Source organism: Pezoporus occidentalis, unplaced genomic scaffold, assembly GCF_034315485.1.
Source record: "Pezoporus occidentalis ecotype Australia unplaced genomic scaffold, CSIRO_AGI_Poc_V1 ctg172, whole genome shotgun sequence".
NCBI classification, from domain to species: domain Eukaryota; kingdom Metazoa; phylum Chordata; class Aves; order Psittaciformes; family Psittacidae; genus Pezoporus; species Pezoporus occidentalis.
Window position 1 is genome coordinate 2,167,754 of NW_026913554.1, and position 20,684 is coordinate 2,188,437.

Genomic DNA, 20,684 nt, shown 5'->3' on the forward strand with positions numbered 1-20,684 from the left:
TAAACCCTAGCCCCACCACAGCCAGCAGCTCCTTTTGGGATGTAGCCAGGTCTTTCGCAGAAGCCTGGTGAGAAGACACTGCCTTCAGCACACGCAAGGGAATTAGCTGATTACACAGCTCCCAGTCTCTCTGAAGGCTCAGACAAGCAGCTACAGTTCTGAGAGGCCGTTGTATGTACTTAGAAATACTTGCTTCACCTCCTCTTCTCCTTCTTCCTCTCCTGAACTGCAGCTGGTCTGTTAGCCCAACTACATCAAATGAAGATATCTACATCAGAACATGGAGATAAACACACCACATCTACAAATATGAATTGAAGTATTAACCACAACCTTTTTCAGGAACCTGCAGACAGATCAATGGACGCTCCCACACTGCTCCTCACAAACAAGTTGTGCCATATTCCTGGAGTTTCACTCAGGAGAAATACACACCCCAACAGCATGTGGCCACGTTTAAGGCAGTAAAATATGAGAAATATTCTTCCTGTTTCCCATCTCGAGTGTCTCTGCTGTGCCAAAGTGTCAATTATTCTATGAGCAAAAGGCTAATACAATACCCCTGTCATTCCAACCCTGCAGACAGCAAATGGCCTAATTAAACCCAACACGAAGATTTACAGCCACTGAGCACAGATTACTCAATAGAATAATCTGTGCACCTCCAAGAGAGGAAGAAAACACAAGCCTTTTGATGGAAATGACTGGTTTCATTTGCTGGATGTGCTCTAATTCATCATATCAGAGATAATTTTCCTTCATACTTCTTGATCTTTCACTGTCCATTGCCAGTGACAACGACATGGCTGTAACCCTACAGCTTTCAAAACATTTTAAACCAAAAAGCCACATGCATTTGTTAATAAATAAAGAAATTAGAATAAAATAATATACTTAAGGGAATGCTAGCACTGTGAGGTGAACACTGGCCTCCTTTCCCTTCTAGGCACCTACCATCCTTTCCTCCTTCTCCCCCACTAGTTTATCAAGCGCACAGTCAACTGATATGAAGAAACCAAGAAAAAGAGAATCTGCTGCAAATAATTCATTCCCATCAGCTTAATAATTTCCCACAAACAACCTTAAATTTCTTGAAATTGCTTCCACCTTTGGGATGTCACAACATTTTTAGTTGGAGAGAAAATAAAGCACTTTCAAAGGATTTCCTAAAAAGCGAGGAAACTGTGCTTTGTTAAAAAGTTCCTTTTCAAAGGAAAAAAACTTCTCTTTATGCCTCCTAAGCTAAAAGCATCACCCAGGCAAACATCCACTTGCTGCCTTATGCCCACCCCGACACTCAGTACAAATTCAGCTGGTTTTTCCAGTTCACCTCTCCCTTTGTGACATCTGCCACTGTATTCCAGCACTTCCAAGTGATCTGCAATATTGTAAAAACTATATCCATAGAGGAAAGAAACACAAACAGCTCTGATATTTCAGTCACTGTGGAAGGCACTGCAAAAAGGGCTTTGTGGGGAGTGGAAACGTGTGCCAGCAACCAACAATGACATGCACTCCTCAACTGAAAAAGAGAATTTCTTTAACAAAATCCTCTTCTTTAACAAGTCAGTTTTACCCCAATCAAACTTACTGATGTTTCAATTTTAAGATTAATTACTTGGCAGAACAAAGGCACCCTTCTTCTCTGCTATCCAACCATGCCCATCTTATATGCAAAATTGTAAGCGGTCCAAGGTCTCTTACCTTCCACTTCTTCTTCATCACATACATGTTTAAGGAAGGAAGCCCCTCTATCCAGTACTGCCTCGTCCTCCATCCTGTAGTAATAGAAAAGAAAAAAGGAACGCTCAGACTTCTCCTGGAGCGAGCTGTTTGAACCAGCCCAGGTCCTGGGCAGGTTAACTTGCAAGCTGTTGTTCATGTTCCTGTGGGCACTGCTGTTCTCCTTCCAGAGCCTGCGGTTCCTTCATAGAGCTCCTTCCAGATGCCGTTTGGTTTAAGCTGGCCTCACGTAGCTCGAATTCTAACCTTGAGAGGACATCAGTGGTGACAGGTGGGAGAAAGGTAATCCTGGCTACAAATCTCTGCGGTTTTTCCTGCTTCTTGTTTCTTTTTTTTTCTTTTCCTTTCTCCTTTTTTTTTTTTTCCCCTAAAAATGATGTAGACACACAGGCAAGTCTGGAGCTATCTACGCAGTAGCCAAGAGTCTGTGGGATTCCAGTTTCTCTGTTAAGCTCTTCTAGAAGACCGTGATGGCAGAACCCCGCTCACAAGCAAGCACACACACACACTACATAGATGCAGACACACATTCAAATGGCTCCAGCCAGCCTCTTAATATCAGCAGAGCACACTTGTGTGCTGGGAGGCGAGCTCTGTGTCACATGCTGGCCTTACAGAAATCTGACATATGAGGATTATCCAGAGACTGAGCGATAGCAAGTCAGACCATCACAGCAGTCATTTCTGTGTGTCACCCATTCATTCATCCACTCGGGGACGGGTGTTAGCAGCTGTCTCCTTCCCCCTCCACCTCTTATCTGCTTCTCTGTATAGCAGAGACTCCTAATTCTACACCATAAAAGTCCTCCTGGGACACTGCCCAGAACTCCTGCTGCTGTATTTCACACACAAAATAAGACCCTGCAAGCTTTCCAAGGTTCAGTTCCAAATTCACTTTTGACAAGCAAATAAAAAGATGATAAAATAACAAAGAAAAAATGTAGCTATATTAAATAATCTCCTTAGAGGCTAAGCACACATTTGCTGCTCATTGCTGGACAGTCACTGTGGAAGCTTTCCATCTTAATACACGGGAGACCAAGCCGGTAACCTGCTTTCCTACCAATGGCAAGAAACAGGCATATATGGATAATGATCAAAAATTAAGACATTTTCCTTATATTCTCTAGATGGAATAGGTACAAACTCAGTACAGAGAGAGACAAAGCCTTCAAACTTTCTTCGCATCTCTATTGCTTCCACTTGTTAGCGCAGAATCCCAGACTAGTTTGGGTTGAAAGGGATCTTAAAGCTCATTTAGTTCCAACCCCCTCCCATGGGTAGGGACACATTCCCCTAGACCAGGTTGCTCCAAGCCTGGTCCAACCTGGCCTGCATGATCTCCTACATGCAGTAGCAGCAATAGAGTTTTTTAAGTGCACATTCAAATTCAGGAGAGTACAAAATCTGACCAGGTGAATACCAAGAAATGAGAATGTCTCAGCTTATCTACCATGTGTGTCAACATGGACCTGAACGACAACAAACAAAACCAGCCCAAAATAAAGTACCCAGGCCCTGGTTTTCTGAAAACAGCAGCAGAGCAGACATTCTCATCTTTGCCAAATCTTCCTCCACCACAAACACCTTTACTAACACGCTACTGGACACATTCTCAGCTCTTAGTCTGCAGTTCAGCTCCTGTGAATGAGTCTCAAACATGTCACAGATAAAGAACAAAGTGAAATAGGTCAGATTAAAAGCCACTTGGAAGCATATGGAAAGACCCATTTTTCACTTGGATTACCGGATGTCAGCAAATAATATAGCACCATACCCCAAAACAAAGACAAGCATCACCTCCTAAGTTTAGTTCCAATTCAGACACTTGAAAGAAGGCCACTTCCCCTTCCCACAGGCTGTTTCTGCCTGCATTATCTGCCACAGACCCAGAATACAGAGGATTTGAAGAACAAATTTCCCTGGCTTAAGGAAGGTACCATTTCACATGCAGCTGCTGCTCTGTGTGAAGGGTAGGATGTGCTTCTTGCCAAGAGAACATACAAAGCCAGCACCCAGGCATGCACATGGAATCCTTCACCGAAAGCTCCAATTTTCATTAAATTATTCAAGACTATACATCTCTCCTAATGCAACAGAAGGGAACTTATTTCATGGATGCTTTTGCCTTTTTGCAGTAGTCGTGAAGGCACAGCCCAATTTTTATTTATCTTATTTCCTCCCCACACCAGCACAGTAGCTACTTGCTATAAACACAACTGAAAAAATCTGGAACAGATGGGGCTGGATTTCCAGACCAAACACAAATCACACGTGCTTTATTACTCCGTAAAGTCTGTTCTAACATCCTCACACACAACGTGCCCTGGCGTTTGCCTCCATTCCTTGAGCGCATCCCACACCACTTTCCAAGGTCAGTTTCTCCATGTCATGTCAGGCAGCATCAGTCCAAGTTTGCAGCAACTGAGAAGAAAGTATTATGGCAAGGAGGAGAAACAAAAGAGGTGAAAGGAAGGGAGCAATTTCCACTGCCTGCAAGGACTGCTGAAAATTCACCAGGTGCCATCCACCTGGTGAAATGGCTGCTCAAATTGGCCATCACAGCAGCACCCACTTGCTGCTGAGCAATGAATGGCACGTTTCTTCCCTTGCACCAGTCCATCCCATTTAACAGGTTGGAAAAGTGCTTAAGCCACACTGCAAGCCTGATGCTTTTCCCCTGAAACAGGCGCAGAGCGGATCTGAAGGAGCTGGGGGGTTTAAAGGGCCAGGAATAGAGCTTGGATCGCCCTGGCATGGCACTTGTTTCTAATCCGCAGGAGTTCAGGGATTAGACACCCAAGCGCCACCTCCCTTGACTTGGGCTTTTCTGTCCATCTTGGATTACTGCAGGATTTCTTCAGGCCAAAATCTAGCAAGAAAACATCCTTTATCATGTGAAGCAACAAGAAAATCTCCACTTAGGTCTTGAGGGGAAAACTGGCAGAGTGCCATCAGTGAAGCACTGCCGCAGAAAAAGGTATTTTCACCATCCCATGGAGAAGACACTGGACAGAAGAAAGGGGGGAGAGGGAAAGGGGGATTTTTTAGGGTCTCTGAACAGAAACATGCCCTTGTTTAAGCCTGGTTTATCAGCTCCTTTTAGTAAGGTAAAAGGCCATTCAGACACTTTCTATCTAGATCCAAATCCTCACTGCTGCTATTGCAAGGCTCTGGAAACAAACCTGAAAATTAATAAAATAATAGTAATACTGGGATCCTATTTTCCCTGTCTGTATCAGGGTGAATCATGTAGTCTGACAGAATACACTCAAGTGAGAAAACATGAGCTGCTTCAGTAGTTGGCTTGAGTAATTGATAGATCATTAGATTGGTAGCAGACATTTCTGGGAATGATATGATGTGTCAATAGGATTTTAACAAGTGTCTCACAGGTGAGGACAGGAGAGGGAAACAGGTCCCTGACATAAATAAGGGCTGATGTGGCAATGTGAGCTGCTGCACTGAGGTATCACTCACACCAGCAAATAAAGGTGTCATGTAGCTGGAGAGCCAGAAACGAGGGTTACTACTTGCTGATAAACTTTTACAATTCTTCCCATTTCAAACGGCTTTTGAAATCAGGAAGAAAGACCAGCAAAATCTGGACTGAACAAAGGGAACAAAGAACAGAGCCAGCGCTGTAACTGGATCAGACAGTATAATGCAGAGCCCATGCGCAAACTACATTTGAAGAGTAATCATAGAATCACAGACTGCTTTGGGTTGGAAGGGACCTTAAAGCTCATCCAGTTCCAACGCCCCGCCACAAGCAGGGTCCCCTTCCACTAGACCAGATTCCTCAAAGCCCTGTCCAGCCTGGCCTTGAACACTGCCAGGGATGGGGCAGCCCCAGCTCCTCTGGGCAACCTGTGCCAGGGCCTCAGCACCCTCACAGGGAAGAACTTCTTCCTAAGATCTCATCTAAATCTCCCCTCTGTCAGTTTAAAGCCATTCCCCCTTGTCCTGTCCCTTGTCAAAAGCCCCTCTTTGGATTTCTTGTCAGCCCCTTTAGGCACTGGAAGCTCCTCTAAGGTTTCCCCTGATCCTTTTCTTCTCCAGGCCGAACAAATGCAAGCAAAGTGCCAAAGCACCCTTTTTTCTGACGATGCAAGACACATAGGAAAAGGACAGAACATACACAACATTAAAGGAGCATGGACCATTCATCTGTTTTCAGTTGTGCTTTTTTGCAGCACCAACTCCTACCTTTTATTGCCAAGGAACCACCAGCATGTGTTGGACCACAATGCATACAAAACGGCTGCTGGTTAATAGCACATGCTGTATTGAAACAAGGAGGAGGCAAAAAGTGAGAAAGCTTTGCAAGTTCATCATGGTATGACCAAATTACGAGCAATTGCACATTCTGGACTACTCGTCTTTTCAAAGGGCATGTGAAAACTCAAAGGTTTGCTGCTGTTTGCTCACATCTCTCGGGGATGACAGCAACACAAGCGTTTCATTACCAAAGCACACTTGGTAAAGGGGCTTTGGAGAAAGGACATAGCAAGCACAGGGTAAGTGTGCTTTCTGTGGGCAGCCCTTTGTCTTTACACTGCTGCCTGAATCATTGGATTCAAGTATTTTCCCTGTCAACTGACACTCTGGTTTTGTCAGCAAGTTAGGAAGGCCATGGGGAAACCCAAAGCTATTGGGTGCCTTGGATCAATCAGACAGCAACAAGCAGAATACAAACCTGGATATAGTTATTTGCGTGAAATATCCCAGGTTACATGGATTTCACTCTGGGAAAGGTGCCTCGATGGTTCAGTGATACTGTGCCATTCTATTCAGATTACTAAAATGCCTTAATAAGACATATTTGAAAACTAGGGGGCACGGACTTCTATTGGTTTGGGGATTTAATAAATTCCAATTAGATCATCTCATTGTTACATGACATGTTTCACTCTACAGAGATGTTCTCAGGGACTGAAATTAGGTCCCATTACAGGATCTAAATACGAGCCTCAGTTCTTGACTAAATCTTGTTTTCAAAACTCTTACTGACTGGAATGTCAAGAACTCAAAGGGTTTATCTCAACTCATAGGTGAAGCCTATGAGAGCACCTTCCTGAAACCAAGCTAAGAATTATATGAATTTATTTTGACAACATAAGTTGTATCATTTGGGTTTCAATTTAAATATCTGAGAACTTCAGGAGGACACTTCAATTTGGATACCAAAAATCCAATCCAATATGGATCCAAAAATGAAAAAACTATCAGGAAAAATAATTAGCAGTGAACAAAGTTGAAGCTTTCGTCTGCACAAACAACCAAGCAACATTATCAAAACACAGGGAAATCCAAGGGGGATATTGGCAATGGACCCTACAGTAGGTGTAGCAGTTAAAGCCATTGTTTTATTGTGTTTAGATTGCTTACCATAAAATGACACAACTCTATAAAACCCGATAAACTCAGCTGCCTGTTTACTTTCATTTTCTCCTCTTAAAGGAGACCATGGAGCTGTAACTGGAGACATACTAGCAAGGAGAAGTCCACATTTCCTTCAAGCTTAGTTTGGAAATCACAGCATCTTGGTTCCAGACCTCTCTGCACTAGGATGAGGTGAACATCTACCACTCAGCACTAGGTTCCTGCCATCTTCCCCATTCATCTGCTATAGTGACTGCAGCTAGAGCCAGGAAAGGGTACAGAAAGGAATTCAAGACTGCATTTACATAGGAGCTTTATGAGATGAGCCAATCAAAAGGAAGAAGTGATTTTGGGCTGCAAATACTATGAATATATCTGTTTGAGACTAACATAAACAAAACATTTCTGCAGCTTCATCTTCTGCAAAGCATGAAATATAAATCACAAATAAGTTTCCTCTAGAGGCAGAATGGTGACAGGTTTTAAACCCACAAGCAGCAGTGGATTTTTCCTAAAAACTATCATTTCAGGATAGCCTGGGGGATCTGAGTTGGCGTTTTTATGCCATTTATTTCTGTGACAATCTCATGTCCTGCAATATTTTTGTTAGTTTTATGCCTCACAGGCAATTTCTTATTTGACCACGTTTTACCCATCCAATTGGATATCACTACGTATTTTTTCAGTTTTGGCTACTAATGGAAAAAAGAAGATTTTGGTATGAAAATGTTCCTAAAATCCCCAACCTGCTTCAAAATATTTGCTTGGGAAAAAAAAAAGAAAAGCCATGAGCAAATTCTCAGTAGTTTGAAAATGGGAAAGGGGCAGAAGGAGAGAGCACAATCCAGGGTGGACTGAAGAGAGCTAAGGTGAAAACATGACCCCAAGCCATAAAGTGTTTGCCCCACTCAAAATTAGTCAGTGTTCAACAGATCAATAATTCAGTGCATGACCCAAGGCTCAGCAAGCCTTAGATAAAACCTCTCCAAAGGGCTGACTTCCGAGAGCATTTTCATGTGCTCTTCAACTAAACCCGTGTCTATGTAAAAACAATCTTGTTTTATGAAGTAGCTGCTTGTTCAAGCCTCATGTGAGAGCTCTTCTTGAGAAACCAGTGCCTAAGTGGACTGTGTCATAAGATCAGGTATCACAGACTCAGAACTGCAATATTACAAGCATGGATTTTACACCAGCTCAACACATGACTTTCAAATGGGTACAAGACTTTACAAGTCAGTAGCAGACAGGATCTGTAAAGAAATCCTCTGTCTACTATATTTATATATACATACACACACACATAAATACATATATACACAAACACGCAGCTATATAAACCTAGACAAAAAAATAGTCTAGAAATAGTTCTGCTGTCCTCAACATAAAAAGGACATGGAACTACTGGAACAAGTCCAGAGGAGGGCCACAAGGATAATCAGGGGACTGAAGCACCTCCCGTATGAAGACAGGCTGAGAAAGTTGGGGCTGTTCAGCCTGGAGAAGGCTGTGTAGAGACCTCATAGCAGCCTTCCAGTATCTGAAGGGGGGCTATAGCGATGCTGGGGAGGGACTCTTCATTAGGGACTGTAGTGACAGACAAGGGGTAACAGGTTAATACTTACACGGGGGAAGTTTAGATTGGATATAAGGAAGAAGTTCTTTACTGTTAGGGTGGTGAGGCACTGGAATGGGTTGCCCAGGGAGGCTGTGAATGCTCCATCCCTGGTGGTGTTCAAAGCCAGGTTGGACAGAGCCTTGGGTGATATGGTTTAGTGTGAGGTGTCCCTGCCCATGGCAGCAGGGCTGGAACCAGATGATCTTAAGGTCCTTTCCAACCCTAATTATTCTATGATTCTATGAAATAGCAACTGTAGGAAATCTTCCCAGCATCTGCTGAGTATTTGGGCACACTGGGGCTCAAAAAGCAAGGGATAGGTAGCTTGGACTTTACATGGTTTCCTACCTACAGAAAGGGATGTTAGGGTGGGTGCCTCAGCATTGCCAGCCCACCTTGTAAAAGCAAAAGGTTATCTGGAATGGGAGTTCCTGGGGTTAAGTCCCCTTCCCACTCAGCAAAGGAACAGGCAGTGTGTACAGTGTGGGGTGGAGCAGCACACCCAGTGGCACCACTAACCCAGAGTCAGTTTTCCGCAGGGACAAGAGTCCAGGACTCCCCATCCCAGCTTCCCAGCAAGCAGCTCCTGCACTCATCCTCCCACGTGACTGTTTGGGGGGGAAGTCTCTGTAGCAATAACCCCCAGCACACAAAATGTATGAGACCATCTTACATCTTAATTTCACTTCTCTAACAGCTTGGAACTTTTCCTCCCTTCAGGCTTTACACTTTCAAATGCATGACTCCTAGAGCTGCGTATTTTCCTTCCCTTCACCTCTGAGATGCTGAAGTCGCTCTAAAAGCATCACAGATCTCTAGACCACCAAAGTTAATATCATCACAACTAAGCATGCAGTACAGAACATATGCTGGCTTCACGCTTTCTGCTGGAAGGAGGACAGACAACACCTGATCCAGCGCAATGCTGGGCTGGCAGAGGCAGAAAGCAAGGTTGTATAAAACATTTTGGACAGATTTGAAGCAACCAAGGGAGCTAATTCACCTTCAGCACTTCACAGAGTGCAGTCACAGCACTTCTGATCTAGTTCTGGGTGTACTGAAGTGACAAGCGATTTCATGATATGCTGGTTTCACAAACATAATCCAGCATAAAGGATATTTTTAACATGGATGATTCCAGTAATCTGCTTCAACACTCAACCTCATACACAGTCCGTGCGGCACAACTGAGCAGCACACAAAGGCGTTACATGAGCAGGAACTCGTGAAGTGTGTGTATTACCAAAATCCTGATGCAACCACAGCGTCCAGCTATAGACTGAGACCTGCAGAAAGTGCATGACAGAGAACCAGGAGTATGTTAGGGGTTTATTTGAGTTTGAAATAGTACAGATCTTGGTGGGGTAAAGAAAGAAGGAAGACAAAATAAACAAATCAATCTCTGCAAACTTTACCTGGTTACTAGATGAAAGTCCCTGTAAAACTATGTATTTTCTACAAGTTAGATGAGTTACCCAAAAGTAAGAAGGAAAGTGATGCTGTTTGAGATCCCATCAAGAGCGTGATCAGAGCTCACAGCTGTAAAACGAAGACAAGAGGCAAATGTCAGCACACACACATAATCCAGGCAGAGGAAAGGCAACTTCCCCCAAAAACATCAGATGAGCAAGAAAAACAGTAGGCTTTCAGGGAACAAAGTGCTCCAAGCTACCCTCATATGAATGACAACTCTTGTCCAGACTTGATAGTGACTGCTTCCCAGGGAAAATGAGACAAAATCTCTGCTGAATGTCACTGGCATCGGTCCCAGTGCATACATAAAATGCCAATTTAATAATCGTCGATCAAACTATTGCAGATGTGGCTGACAGAAATGCAAAGAGTCAATTTGCAAAGTAAATGCCCTTTTTTCCTTCATTAGCTGCTCCGGAAGGGGAAAAAAATAAAACCACTGCCCCCTAAACAAACAAACAAAACTCAAACCACCACAAAAACATAAAGCAAGTTTACTGAAGATGAAGGAACAACATTTCCAGAGAGGAGAGAGGGGTGAGAAACATAAACCCAAGTTATTTTAAAGCCATCTGAGAACTGAAATTAAGAATTTCATCACTTCCACCAATTTAAGCTCCCGTCAGAACAACAGGAGCAAGGCAGTCCCAGCCCACAGCACCACGGACCCCAGGAGCCGTTCTGTCTCTCAAGACTGCCAAGTGCTTAGCAAAATACCAACAATGCCAGCACAAGCCCAAGAACCCAAAGGAACACTGGTCCCTCACTGATGACCCCTATGAGGGGCATTCAGCAGCAGTGTGACTGCAAGTGACAATTCCTCCCTGCACGACCATGGCAGACCTGTGATCCCAGTCATGGACAGCAGCCTCTTGTGCCTTCTGGGGGCTGTCATCAGGCTGCTGGGGCAAAATCATCGATGCTTGATTCCTGGCTACTGCTGTCCAGGCTTACACCACATAGAATCCCAGACTGGTTTAGGTTGGAAGGGACATTAAAGCACTCATCCAGTTCCAATCCCCTGCCACAGGCAGGGACACCTTCCACTACATCAGGTTGCTCCAAGCCCTGTCCAACCTGGCCTTGAACACTGCTAGGGATGGGGCAGCCACAGCTTCTCTGGGCACCCTGCGCCAGTGCCTGTACGCACAATGTCATGTCATGGTAGCAGAGAGGTACGTTTGTTGGTTTTGCCAATGTTATCAGACAAAGAAAATAGCTGTCAGAACACTGATGACCACTGGGAACCTCACTGCCATGTCTACTAGCCTCATGAAAGAGCTCAGCCACATGTTCACGCTCTTGATGGCACCTGAAAAAACAGCAAACAGAGATTTCTTATGATTCTCCATAACATTCCCAGCAGTGGACAACAGGGAGCAGGTCAATATTGTACAGAACAATGCACTACCTTCAGGTGCCCCTTGCCCTTCCATGCACAGAGCTCATAGAGCAATGAGACCAATGCATGATGATGACCCAGTTACTACCTTGACTTTGAATCGTGGTGCCACTAAAGAGCAGACCAAGCCCGTGATCTTTAAACTCAGACCTGCAGACTATCAATTAGCCATTAATAAGAGTTTCGCCCAGACCAGGCAGGGGCACATGATGGTGTTTTTCCTGCATTAGTCAGTGAACGGAGGATATGGGTTCTTTCACGGCCAGGACACCAAATTAAACAGGGAGGAACATGACGCAGAATAAAAGCAGAGTGGTAGAAGCAGACAACGCATGATTCTGCATAAAGTCAATCCATTTAGAAATGTTAAACTCACTTTACCAGCAAAATGAGTTAGCTACTGGATTGGCATTTTGCTTCATGGGAGAGTCATGTTCTTAATTTGGTTCTAAGTGCCCTAAAGCTGGATTTGCTGTCTCTAACCACAGCCGGGAGCACGTAACTGAACCGCTGAGCAGGCAACTCCCAAGTTTTAACAAGAATGTCCCTTAGATGACATCCCGTCAAGGGCAGCCCAAAATAGACTTACTCATATCAGCCCAAAACAAGTCTGAGAACAAAACCATAACCCAAGAGCTGAAAAGTAGTTTCTTGCTAGAAAGTGTTCACAGCTACTTCTTACAAACTCCTTTCTAGTAACCCATCACCATCCAAAAAACAACTTGGGGTGGGGTGAAAGTGGTAGAAGCATAGTTATGCTGACAAGCACCACTAGTGCAGGAGATCCTGGATCCTCCAAAGTACCCTAAAAACTAGTGTGATGACCAGTGAGCTCGTCTACAAGACCAAGCAGATTTCTGCAAGATAAAAGGGACTTTAGGATAGGTATTTTTTTCAGGCAATGGCTGAAAAATCTCATCTACTCTAGGGATAGACTTAAAAAAAAAAACAAAACATTTTTCTGGATAGAGACAGCCTAGAAGATTAAGACCACATGTATCTTCCTTCACTAAAGGAAGGCTACTGGTATTACTCAGGCTTCTGTAGCACAGCTGATCCTGACTGACCCCAGAGATATTCCAGACCATATGGCATCATGGCTCAGCATATAAAGCTGAGGGAAGGAGTAGAAGTGGGGGACATTCAGAGTGATGTTGTCTTCCCCCAACACCGTTACACATGATGGAGCCCTGCCGTCCTGGGGATGGCTGAACTCCTGCCTGATGACAGGAACTGGCAAATTAATTCCTTGTTTTGCTTTGCTTGCATGTGTGGCTTTTGCATCACCCATCAAACCATCTTTACCTCAACCCATGACTTCTCACTTTCCCCTTCCAATTCTCTCCCTCAACCCACTGGGAAGAGGGAGCCAGAAGTGGTGTGGTGCTTAGTTGCCAGCTGGGGTCAAACCCAAACAGTTCTTCTTGGCACCCAACATGGGGTGCAAAAAGTTCCAAATAACCAGAGATTCAACTGGAATGTGCTAGATCAAGTTTATAGCTGTTACTGCTGTTTAGCTATTAATTGGCAGGCTACTGTGTATTTACCATAGGGCTTGCTTGCCTCACTGTTTACTGGAGTCTAGTGCTCATTAGCGGATGCTTTATAGTTTTGCTGCTTATTGTAGTGCTTATCATCTGACTCTGCTATGCTGGGAACGGTCTGATAACAGCGACGGTGGTGTACCCCGTCATGCTGTGACATCTCAAAGCGTGTGGCCATGGCTAAACCCATGACAGAGCAGCTCCACCCCTATGGGACTGCAGTCTGTGGGTAAGCCCAAGCTGGAGAAGGTGCAAGGGGAGAAATTCATCACAATGTTAAGCCCTATGGTCTGGTTCAAAGGAACCGGGGTGGACATTGTAATGGAAAAAAACTGTAAATTGTTGTAACCCATAATTTGAGTTGCATGTTACAGAAACTACTATAGCAGGAACCAACTGAAGTAATGGAGGACAAGACTTCCAAGAGGCAGTGCAGGTGCAGCAGTGATGAATCTGAGCTGGCTTTGGTGCCCAGTAACTCCATTCAACACAGCACCTCTCCTGTCCTGAGTGACCATTATAAGAGATGGAGCCCAAAGTCACAGACTAAATCAACGCAATGGACATCTATGGACAATTTACAGACCTTTCACAGGGGTGGTCCACAGATTATGGAAATGGTATCTGTGTATTATATCAAAGGATGGGAAGGGGGGTGATGGGTAAGGAGGATGTGTTGGATAGGGACCTGAGTATCATGCAAATCATATGGAATAAGGGGTGGAGAATATGCTGGGTTTGGCTGGGTACTTGCACTCAGATTCTCTCCTCATCCCACCAGGGAGGAGCGAACGAGATATCAGGCTTATTTGCTCATGTTACCACCCACTGTCTGGTTCCATTCTCTTCTTAATGTGCATCTGCCTCCATGTGTCTGGAGGCAGCCATTCTTTGGGAAGAAACCTCAGAAAACCAACTTTCTATAGCACACCCATTTGGTGTGTCAGGTGTGGTCACAAAGCAAGCCAGCATGTCTGGGGATGGAGAGGGCAACCCAAGGCAACATTCGTGGTCAGCACCCACTGAGCATAACCTGCCCAGCTTGGTCATCACATGGCCTCTCCATAGCTGTTCTAATTCATCCCCGACTCACCAGAAATTCTTTCAGCCAGGATTCCTGGGTATATATAACTGTAGTTATATAAGCTGGTGCCTGCAGATTTCACTGCTCATCTTTAACCAGACATCTCCATTCCAGAAGAGGGTACAACAGCGGCCAACTCCAGCTAATTTTCAACAGGGTTTGGATACAAAGCTGCCTTTTGTCCCTTTGGTGATAAGGGTCACGGTAAGCAAAGGTGATAAAAGGTACTCCTGGGTGACTCTGAACCAGTCACACACATCTTAACCATCAGCTGGAGGCACTTTCTCAAATACAGGCTATAACCACCTATCACTTAACCCAGCTTGTAAACCTTCATATAATCACCACTTGCTTGGAGACACCTGCTAACAAAGAACAGCTTTGTGCCCAGCATCTCATTGCAACATAGCTGTTTAAAGGTAAAAGGAAAATTGTTGACAGCAACATTAAATACCAGTTATCTGCACCCATTATCTTGCCTTTTTTTTATTGCTACATGGAATAACTGGTCTGGGAGCAGAGCCAGGAAAGTTGGGCTGAGACCACAGTGCAAGACTTCATAGACATTACTGAGAATTTCAAACTAAGGGTCATATCCAGAAGTGTACTGACTTCTTCAAGGAGAATACAAGATATCCTTCCTCAGTTACAAGTTGAACCTCCCCAGGAAAATACTAAGCTGTTCATAACCCAAGGCATTAATGTACCAGGAATACTTAACACAAATGTTTCTTTTTCATCATTTAGAATTAAGAAGGAAGAAACATTTTCAAGAAAGACAGCTTCATTTGTAGAAAAGTAATTACATAAAGTTTTAGAGTTCACAGAGATCTCTGCACACTCCCACATTTCTCCACTTCTGAAGGCTCAGAGGACATTCTGGTTACTTGCCGGGAGATATATTTTGAGCACCGTGAGCTTAAGCTGTTTTTGCAATGCTTTTTAATAAATTAAGTTGTATACCTAATGTTCAGTGAACTGCACTTGGTCTGGGCTCTTCTAGCTTGATCTTTAAGTAATTATTTTAAAGCTGGAGACATGATCTCCTTTTATTCAGTGTCTGGAGAGGATTCTGACACTAAGATACAGTTGGGGCTTCCACGAAGATGTTTTGTAGCATATTCCCTTTCAACAAAAAATATGTATCGCATTTCTGGAAAAGGGAAGATATGGGTGATCCATAGCAAACTTAGGAAACCTCAAGGTTTTTCTTTTGTAGCAATTCTTGACATTTCACTGTTTTATTCACAGGTTCAGAGTGTCCATCCCAGGTTGAACTATAGGATGATAACCACAGCTACATGCCCACTCCTGCAAATACGAGAAACTGAGTAGTCAGAGCACCATGGTTGCAGTTCAGTGCCCACAGTAGTCAAGGAAGGGTGCCTGGGCTTGCCTACATTGTCAGTGAAGCATGGGCCCAAGCCCACACTCAAGCCCAGACTTGCTCACATTCTTTCAATGCTAGCAGGCTCCCAGGCCTTCTTCAGTGCACGGCTAAGGTGGAAAATTCAAGGTCTACCACAAAGCCCAACAGACCCAATTTTTCTTTCTTGCCAACGGACACCAGCAAGGTCCCATAGACACACCAGCATCAGCAGGCACAGTGCATGATGCTCCTTGGGCAGACCACGAGGCTTTGGGCCATGGGAAGCTCTGAGCCACTGGGTTTCGCACACCAAAGCCAACTCACAGAACAGGGCTTCAACCACAACAGCAGCATTGCCAGGGACAAGGACAGCTCGGCTCAACGTCTCAATGTCTCTACTCTTGGCATTGGGTAGAGACACTGGCACAGGTTACCCAGAGAAGCTGTGGCTGCCCCATCCCTCCTGGCAGCACTCAAGCCCATACTGGACAGGGCTTGGAGCAACCTGGTCTAGTGGAAGGTGTACCTGGCTGTGGCAGGGTGTTGGAACTGGATTGGATTTAAAGTCCATTTGAGCCCAAAGCATTCCATGATACTCTGCTGTTTTTTTACAGTCACATAACCTATCTACACTGAGCAACGCTAAGCATTGGCCAGATTAATGCATTCATTCAAGGGAGCGTTTTCCCAGTTCAAAACACAAGAGAGTCATGTACCTTATCTACCAAGCTAGACAAGTCACTTTGGTCTAACATGAGGGATCATATTGAAGACTGATTTACTCTAACAGGGTGTCAAAACCCACTCCCCTGGGCACGGTTAAATCATATACTATTTGCTGAAGGCCAAAGAAGGCATTCTCAAAGCTTGTACAACACAGCAGGCATACACTGCCGAGACAGACTGCCTCCCCTAAAGCCAGACTATGGCTTTTCAATATATAAACTGATCACTTACTGTTCATAAGAAGGTAGAAAACCACAAATACTATTCTATTCTGAGCTATGGAAAAACCTTAATTTATCACATTCCTGTAGAAGCACTTCTTGCTCTTAACATGGGAATAATCTTTTCTTTCCAAACACATTTTGTGGATGTCAGTAACACACCATAGACTTAAACTCACTTTGAAAAGTTGACACTCTGCAAGCAACATCTGTCTATTCAAGATGGTTTTGCAATAAATTAGTGATGTCAACTGGCACTGCCACAGGTGAGCTTTAACTGAAAACACAACCTAGGCCTTTGGTGACCTCTGTAGGTCCCTTCCTATGAAATATTCCATTAACTTCTAACTAAATATTGTATTCTAAACCTCTCCTTAACACCACCCTTCAAGTCCCTATCAAAGATGGACTGAAAACTTTGCACTGGTCTCCGATTGATTTCTAACCCCACCCCTCACACAGCTCACGGTTACAATCCAGACTTCGTTCCTACACCTGTCCATCCCCGTTCAATATGTTCTCTCCACTCACTCTATCATCTCACCCTTGTTCCTCCTGCTCATACCAGTGGAGCTATGCACACCGGACTCAACCTACTGCACTTTAGCATGGCCTTAACAATCCACCCATTGAATTGCTTCGAGGCTGGAAGTCACTGGTGACAAATTGCCTGTGGGATTCAGGCAACAGACCCACAGAAATGAACGTCCCATGAACTGTAGGAAAGATACCAGGACTGGAGGCCGTTGTATGGCCAGGAAAGATGTGAAGCATGCTGTGGCACTCCAAGGGCATGGCTCCACATTTCCAAGCTTTCCCCATGCACCAATAAGGATGCTCACAGCACTGAAACTCCATCATCAGCATTATGAAGGCATCTGGCAGTGCTTCCTGAGAACACCACATTCACACTTTGCCCGGGACAATGCTCCTCAAACTCAGTCACTATTCACAAGCCCAAGCCTAATCGATCATGAGGTGCTAGACAATGGATGTGGAATAACTCTCAGGGCACCGCACGCTGTATTGTTGTGCCATTACAGCTTTGGAACGGAGCTCCACAGGGGACAGAAGAGAACAAAGTATCCCTCTATTTTTTCACTGCGGTTATTGTTTCTGCCTAGAAGGATACACAGGCTGCTCTGTTGACTAGGGCGGCTGGTCTTCAGCAGTGCTGTTTGCCTGCTGAATGCACCAACTGTCAGAAGTGGAAGTGATATCAGGCTATTCACATCCAGCAAGAATTTGGGTAAAACCCACTTCACAATCATCAAATTTACCAACTGAGAGCAAAATGTGCACGTACAAATCCCATGTAGGAAACACTTCCATTCAATTCTAGGGCAAGGAAGCAGGTGTAACATATTCAAACGCTACTTTTCCGTGACCTACCAAACGACTATTTCCCAACCTCATTCTAAACACAGAATCTTCTCACAGTTAGCAACCTTGATAACAGATCTTTATGCTTACGTATGAGGGTTGACGATACGTCTGAAGTGTTATATAGTCACAGAACAATAAAAGCAGTTCACTTTTGCAACCCTCTGTTCAAGGTTAAGAGTTGAAATTAAAGGCTCTGATCAGTAAAGTTGCAAGAGGAGATTAAAATTAAGAAAAACTTTAAATAACTTGAGGTGAAAATTATCATTAAGTTGCACAGAGCAGTGAAAAGGACAGGCAAGTCCTGTTTCTGCAATTACTGTGCAGAATAGACAAGACACAAAAATCCTAATACAGATGATTACTTGATGTGCAAGACTCCAGTCTCTTCCTTTGACTTAAGATTACACATCTGAATACTCATCAAAATCAAAAAGCTTCCAGGTTCAGGTTTTGCTCAGAAAACAGGAGCAGAAGAAGACAGAGTAAACTATAGGAGTAAATTTTAAGTGAAAAAAGGCAAATGCTCGTGGCACATGCAAAGCCACCAGGATTTCTTACATAATACCAGCTCACTGTGATAACTTGAGAAGGCAAATAAAATTAAATCTCCACTGGGGAAGAAGCACATCCAGTTTTAGCCTGGTTGATTAATCCCACAGATCAGCTGCAGGCACCTTGCACAGGTTAAAAAAAGAGGTACCATCCCACCACAGCCCCCAGAGTTCTAAGCACAGTTTTCCACCCACAATTATCTGTTCCCATCACCAGGCAGATCATGGAAATATCCACATCCCATATTTAGCAGTAAGAACACTCCAACAGATCAAATCCCACAATTTCCAAACCACCCTCAAAAAAGAAAAGATCTCTAGCAAAGAAATCCATAGCTAACAATGAAATAACAACTGATTAAACCCAAAGAGCAGTCCTCAGGACTTGTCTAAAAACGAGCAGCACAGACAAACCTGCTCCAATTTGTAAAGAAATTATATTTATTTCACAGTCTCTGGCTTCATCTATGCTTTTCTCCTCTGAAATCCAGGCAAAATATTTCCTACAGACCATACCTTGCAGGAATAACTTGTTTAGGAGGCAATAAAAATACAACAATTGATATAACTGTATAAGATTGATATAACTCATCAAGCCAACATTTTATAACTCAGAAAATTTTTAAATATGTTCATTTATAACATTAGCACTGAATTAAGCCGTTTTTATAATTAACATTGTTAAGAAAATAGATTTTAGTAAACATCAGTCATAAGGATTCCTTAAAATAATTCCCACCACCAGCAAGTTTGATTTTTCAAGACTCACTGTGTAATGTGAAATGCATGGATCACTATTCATGGAAGGACAGTTAAGGCTTATTTCAAGTCAGATTAACACAGAGTATGTAGCAATCATAATATTCAGTAGCACAATAGAAGTATGACCCTGTTCCCTAATAAATGTAGCTAGATAATAAAGCAAGGATTTGAAACACTGTGACTTGGAAGATTACCCTCTTCCCTTAAAGTATCTCCTTAGGAGTAATAAATACATAGATTATCCAGTCTCTCCCTCCACATACAATTATATACATAAATAATACACACACACTTAAAAAAATAAATCAAATCCCCCTTCAGTGTGCTTTACTGTTGCAGCAGCCCTACTAACAGCACACACGATCCTGGAAATCAGATGCAGAAAATCCATTTGAGCCTCAAATAAAAAGGATTCTGATTTTGGTTATGTCAAACCATCTTCTGATTTTTCTGGTGGAAAAACCTGTTAAAAATAGGACCACTTGCCATTCCCTCCGACGTGCTCCGCAGGATTCAGAGTATGGATCACAACTGACTTGTACACTACAAGTCCTGCTCTCTTTTTCTCTGCGTGGCTGGAAATTCAGATAAAAATCCACAATTCCAAACCAAACACAACAGAACATCAAGAACAAGAACTGAGACGCAGGTTTCTCCAATTTTCTGCTATTTCTCACCATAGAAACTCACCTAAATTCTTTCTGCTGATAGCCTGAGGGGCAACTTTTATTCCACAGGAGGTATTTTCATCATAACTAATATCACTCACTAATTTTCAAAGCTTGTATGCTTGACAGACTATCTTTGAGCTCCATTCCCATGCAAGCCTTAACCCAAAAGATGATGGCCACTCCTTGAAGCCACTATCTGATATCAAGCCACCAAGATCTAGAGAGATGATGGAAGGGATTTACCTGAGAGCAAGCACTTCAGCAGGCCACGGTACCACCAAGTGCTTTTAAGCTTCTGCAGCTTTTCTCTTCTGCCACACGCTGTTTTATCACCCAATGATAGGATAGGTGCTGTAATTGTTTTCAACGGTGTTCAACAGTAAAAAATATTCCTGCCACAAACTACACACAATGCTGAGCAAACTCAGGGGAAAGAAGACGCTACAACAACTCAAAGTTCAAGGGCGGGGGGAGAAGCATTGCTTTGAACGGGTGTAGGAGTTAGCTGCAACCTTGGTAGTTAATTGCTGTATTTTCATTTCATTTTCAAACACAGTGAAGAACAAGAGCTCTGCCTCCCCTTTCCAGCTCTGTTTATTCAGAGGGAGCACAAAGAGAAGCTTTCCCTCTACCAGAAGCAGCACAATGACAGAGACACGCTCCTTTATCAATATTAACTGTAAACTGCTATTAGAGGGATTTCTAAGAGCACTCCCTTTTGAGCTTCCTAAATGGATTTGAAGCCAGAAGCA

The 20,684-nt window shown here is 43.6% G+C and overlaps 1 protein-coding gene across 7 annotated transcripts in view; it reads right to left on the minus strand.

The window, feature by feature from the left end:
• The window catches only part of SLC4A4 (solute carrier family 4 member 4), a 205,742-nt gene that overhangs the window by 142,330 nt on the left and 42,728 nt on the right, over positions 1-20,684 (minus strand). For all 7 annotated transcript variants that reach the window (XM_062614164.1, XM_062614169.1, XM_062614167.1 and 4 more), the window contains exon 2: positions 1,705-1,778. In XM_062614164.1, coding sequence (XP_062470148.1) covers positions 1,705-1,777 — 73 coding nt within the window. In that variant the 5' untranslated portion in view covers position 1,778. The remainder of the gene's footprint in view (positions 1-1,704; positions 1,779-20,684) is intronic.